The sequence below is a fragment of the Sphaeroforma arctica genome, assembly GCF_001186125.1.
Source record: "Sphaeroforma arctica JP610 unplaced genomic scaffold supercont1.631, whole genome shotgun sequence".
In the NCBI taxonomy this organism is placed as follows: domain Eukaryota; class Ichthyosporea; order Ichthyophonida; genus Sphaeroforma; species Sphaeroforma arctica.
Genome location: NW_014039927.1, coordinates 34,058 through 39,126, shown reverse-complemented (window position 1 = coordinate 39,126; position 5,069 = coordinate 34,058). Strand labels below are relative to the sequence as shown.

Below are 5,069 nucleotides of genomic sequence, written 5' to 3'. Positions count from 1 at the left end.
TGAGCATGTGAGGTGTATCAGCTTCAAGGGTTCATGGCTTTGTTTTATTAGCTAAACCTGTGTGACTACGTTTTTGTTTTTTAAAAACAAAAACAACCAAATATCACACAAGAAGAGAGCTCCATACACCAATCAAAATTATTCGCTATGATCATCTTTTTTTTTGTGGTTTTGGCGGGCGATCATCATGTGACGGCATGTGTTATACAAACTCAGTCAAAAAGCTTTTTGGAAGAAGTAAACAAATATTTTTTTTATAGAGAAAATTACAATACAAGAGAAGGAGAAGGCTATGAAAATTATAATCTGTACATAAACACGCACGCACTTTTCAATACATTTATACCCGCACACACCACACACCACAAACTTATCACTACACACACACATCGATAACATAATCAGCCATCATGGATATCAGTCAGCTTCAAATCACATTTCTTGGCGGCGGCAACATGTGCGAAGCCATGGTACGCGGTTTCATCAACAATGGCGGCATCGACCCAAAGAAGGTAAGTGTCGGTCCTGATCGAGATTGTATTTTGTGTTCGAGATTGTATTTTCACATCCACTCTATCGTTCTCTGTTTTTGTTTCTAACAAATTTTGTGGGGTCGTCTATGTATAGGTTCGGTTTGCGTTATAGTGGAGGGCTTTGAGGTTGTTACGGATGGCGAATATTTATGTCAGCCGAGGTGAATATGGAGTTGTGTCGCCTCGATTGATGGAATAGAAGCGAGAAGATTCTCGATTATGCATCAGTGACTGATTATACTGGACGGCATGATTCGTGTTTTATCCTAAGTTAGAGCTAAAAAGTAGCTCGATGGGTGGTCGATCTTGCTACATTGCAAGCGACTTGCGCTGTTGGTTGGGAATATACACAAGGTTTTCCAGGGTGATACATTTTCGCAGAAAATTGCGAACCCAACCCCATACACGAGTATGAGTGTTTATAATACCAATATCTGTGTATATACACAGGTGGCTATAGTGTGGTGATCTGTGATCTACCTGCACAGTATTCAGTGGTAGAGTCTGGACCAGGAACGAGCTGTTGCATTACAATTTTATTTATTTTTGGTAAAAGTGCTGAACATTTGGATATTATCAGTATCGGATCTTCGGTTTGTCTTGTTTACAGCCGTACCTTGTTCTATATATGTGCACTTCCTTTAATACTAAACGTTCCTGAACTTCTTACATATACTTTTGCCGCTTAGATCACCGTATCAACACCGTCTAAGCGTACCGAGAACACATACAAGGAATTGAAAGTAAACCACGTTGTGGGGGACAATAAAAGTTCAGTGAAAGGTGCTGATATCATCATTTACTGCGTGAAACCGTACATGGTGAAACCGGTGAGCGAGGAGATAAACAGTATTGTCTCCGAAAAAGGGAACCCGGTATGTGCTATTGCTGCCATGATGCTCTTGTGACTTTCTTGATAGTAACCTTTCTTCGATTTGTTCGATTAAACTTGTGTGGTGTGCGTGAGTCTCATGAATGTGTTCGATCGCATATTCCGTTGCAACCATTTGCGCATCTACATGTACGTCGATGTACACGGATGTGTGTGCACTATCGCTTTCTGCTGAGCGATGAGTCATACATTTTTAAACGTACCCCCGCATCTACAAGCACTCGTCAGATTCTCAGTGACTAAAACGTTACACGCTATTCCTGACTCCTCCAGCTTGTTATCTCGGTTATGGCCGGGGTCACGATTGATACACTCAGTTCAGTCTTGAATGGATACGGTCGGTGTGCTCGAGTCATGCCCAATACTCCCAGTCTTGTTGGCGCTGGAGGTATGTAGTGCTCTCAAGATGAATGTCTGTGTAAAGCAATTGCATATACCTGTTTCGGAGGTGCACACAGAACACCCATATATCTATATCTGAGGGACCACACACACGGTACAATTTCCTTACTTATATCTGGCAGCTTCTAGAATAAATCGTTGTGCGTAAGTTTGTAGCGTTGTTATGTGTTTTCTGTAGCGCATTGTGAGCACGCACTACACCTGAAACTAAAATCTCAACCAATCGCCGCCACTTATATTCGCGTACACGCGTACCCTTTTTCTCTTAAAAACAGCGTGTGGATACGCCCTATCACCGAAGTGCGCCGATACCGATGGCGAGCTCGTTGAGAAGGTGTGTTGCAAAGTACTTTGTATAACTCTGTAGGCAAAAGCTATATTATTTCAACGGGCCTGTACACATTTGAGCGGATATTGGCGTTCGTTGCATAGGGCAATTCCTGTCTGGAGTACACGTGGATGTGGTTGGCTGGATGTATAAACATCGTTCCTGAAAGCCACTTTCGCCACTCTGGTCGAAGTGTGGTCCTGATCTAAGTCACGAATGCCCCCTTCAGCACAAATCCATTGTATGCAGTTTTGTGTAGTAATGTAACCACACGTTAAATCTGATGACCGTGTTCAGATACAGAGTGCCACTTATCGTGTGCAAGTTTGTCTGGAAAAGCACGTACGATTCACGAGATTTTGGTGGTACATTCATTGCTGTAAAGCGACAAAGTTCTTGGACCAGTTCTCCACACTGATTAATGTTTATATGTAAAGCTAGGTACGCTAAATATTCAGCATGGGTAGTCCAGACCCAGAGTATAAATTGTAGGCGTACTTGTATATCGGCTTACACACGCATTGCAATTTCCGCGACCAGATGTTTTTGTTTGTGTGTCCGCTGAATTCCACTACCTAAAGCTCTTTTCTTGATACAGCCTCTCGCAATAATAGAGCATATGGAGGGTTGACATCACTTCGTACACGTATATTCTGGTATATTAGCGTACACGTATATTCTGGTATATTAGCGTACACGTATATTCTGGTATATAAGCGTACACGTATATTCTGGTATATTAGCGTACACGTATATTCTGGTATGTTGTTGCGGTTATCATGTATGTCAGCTGTCAATAAAGTCGGATAGTTTGAATACGCTCACAATTGTCTAAACTCTACACAATCAATTCGAATCACAGCTTCTAAGCTCAATTGGCGTGGTCAAGAAAGTGGCCGAGAATCTGATTGATTCTGTCACTGGAGTGAGTGGATCCGGCCCAGCTTACGTGTACATGTTCATCGAGGCCTTGGGTGATGCAGGGGTTGTCAATGTATGTTATATTCAAGATACCATACTTTCGCTGATACCTTCAAAGCTGATCCTATTTACTTCTTCCTGAGGTTCGTCGAAAGCTTTATTCCGCACACTCGCTACAAACACACCTCTTCTGTGATTAGTTTGATCATACTAGGCTGTCACAACTTCGCCTGATTGAATATGAGATATTCATATACAAAACTCCTGATTACTCTTCAGCGTATACATTCGCATGTGCAAAAGCAAAAGAGACGCCAGCGCAAATCCGTCCACTGTATAGCGTAGTCCTTTCCGCGAACCATCAGAGACAAACCATCATTCTGTGATCCTCAAATATAAACTCAAATGTACACTCTCCAGGGGTTGGACCGAGCAACCTCGAGGGCCTTGGCGGCACAGACGGTGTTTGGTGCGGCTAAGATGGTTCTCGAGAACCCAGATGTACACATCGCTCAACTGCGAAACAATGTAGAATCACCCGCAGGCACAACCGTGTCTGGCACTAGCACACTCGAGAAAGAGGGGCTGAGGTATGTAGCAAACGATTCTGGGAGTTGTTGGGATGGGTGGGGGTGGTTTCTCAGTGACCCTGCTAGCGCAACGAACGCACTGCAACCAGGCACAGTAGGCTTGCAGTGATACTACACCAAAAGTTAGATATTCTAGACGATCACGTGTTGTATTGTACATGTAGGCTTGCATTAATACTACACCAAGTGTTAAATATTCTAGACTATCACGTGTTGTATTGTACATAATAAACAGCGAAGTTAGATTCACAATCAAATGTTAATTTGTTTTTGGTTATGTACCTGTACACATGCTTCGTCGTGTGGATACAGTCCCTGCTTTCATTCGCTCCTCACAAAGTGGTTTTGCTACGCTGGACCTGCTTACTTATGTACAGTGAGATCGTCTTCGATAAACTCATTTGTTCTAAATTTATTTATCGATTTATGCTGCAGGGCGTGCGTCATCAAAGCTGTCACAGCCGCCACGGATAAGGCCAAAGAGCTAGGCAAAAGCAACTAAATTATTCTAATGTCGCCATCGACGCCGTCTCTAGTAAAGTACCGAAATCAACAAACATTGCATACAACGCGAAATACTATGCGATATAGCCACTTAACGCCATTCAGGAGATTATGCTAATGACAAAAAACAAAAGTGAGGACATGATAATACAATCTGCAGTGGACCACTTTGTTGTGCGTACAATTATTTCACAATTTGCCTGCGAACCCACGTGGTTTTCAATAATTTGGTTACCCGCAACTCATGACCGGGACCGATGGCTTTTACGGTGAGTCTAGATGAATAAATATCAACTAGATACAAACTGCAAACCTTGCGAAAGACACAACCAATGTCGATTTGTGTCGGATTCTGAAATACTGAACGGCTAGCTCATGTTAATGCACTTCACCCGAGTTATGGATAAACTCCGAACAGCTCAATGCGAAACTAACGCGCAAATAGATATGTATGATGGAAAGCGATATTGTGACCTCTACGACAACTAGTATATGAAGCGTGGGATATATTTGCATTGGGACATGATAAGTTGGTGTGGACTCTCGGATAGGTACCCGGGTTTTTTAAACAGGGACTGTGATTTGAAAGCTAAAATACGGTGAAGTTCAATGACACCGGATAAGGGGCGATTGATATTGGCACCAAAACTGATTGATCGAGCTCTTCTCGTCACACTCGTAAAGTCAGAATCATCCAGAAAAAACAGGAAGTAGCAGATACAGAGAACGAACTGACAGCAGATTGCAGCACGAACGCCAGAAAATATATACACACATATATATATATATACATACGCACACACATACATATATATATATATATATGTGTGTGTGTGTATGTCTGTATGTCTGTATGTGTGTGTATATATACGTATGTATGTATGTATATGTATATATAT

General features: G+C 42.2%; 1 protein-coding gene across 1 annotated transcript; it reads left to right on the top strand.

Moving 5' to 3' along the window:
- Window positions 1–294: 294 nt before the first annotated feature.
- SARC_07725 (pyrroline-5-carboxylate reductase) lies at window positions 295–4,482 on the top strand. The gene is made up of 7 exons (XM_014298333.1): window positions 295–512; window positions 1,223–1,408; window positions 1,699–1,813; window positions 2,103–2,161; window positions 3,018–3,149; window positions 3,497–3,666; window positions 4,102–4,482. Exons 1-7 carry the CDS (start codon window positions 411–413, stop codon window positions 4,166–4,168), a joined length of 831 nt encoding a protein of 276 aa, XP_014153808.1. The 5' UTR covers window positions 295–410; the 3' UTR covers window positions 4,169–4,482.
- The last annotated feature ends 587 nt before the right edge of the window (window positions 4,483–5,069 follow it).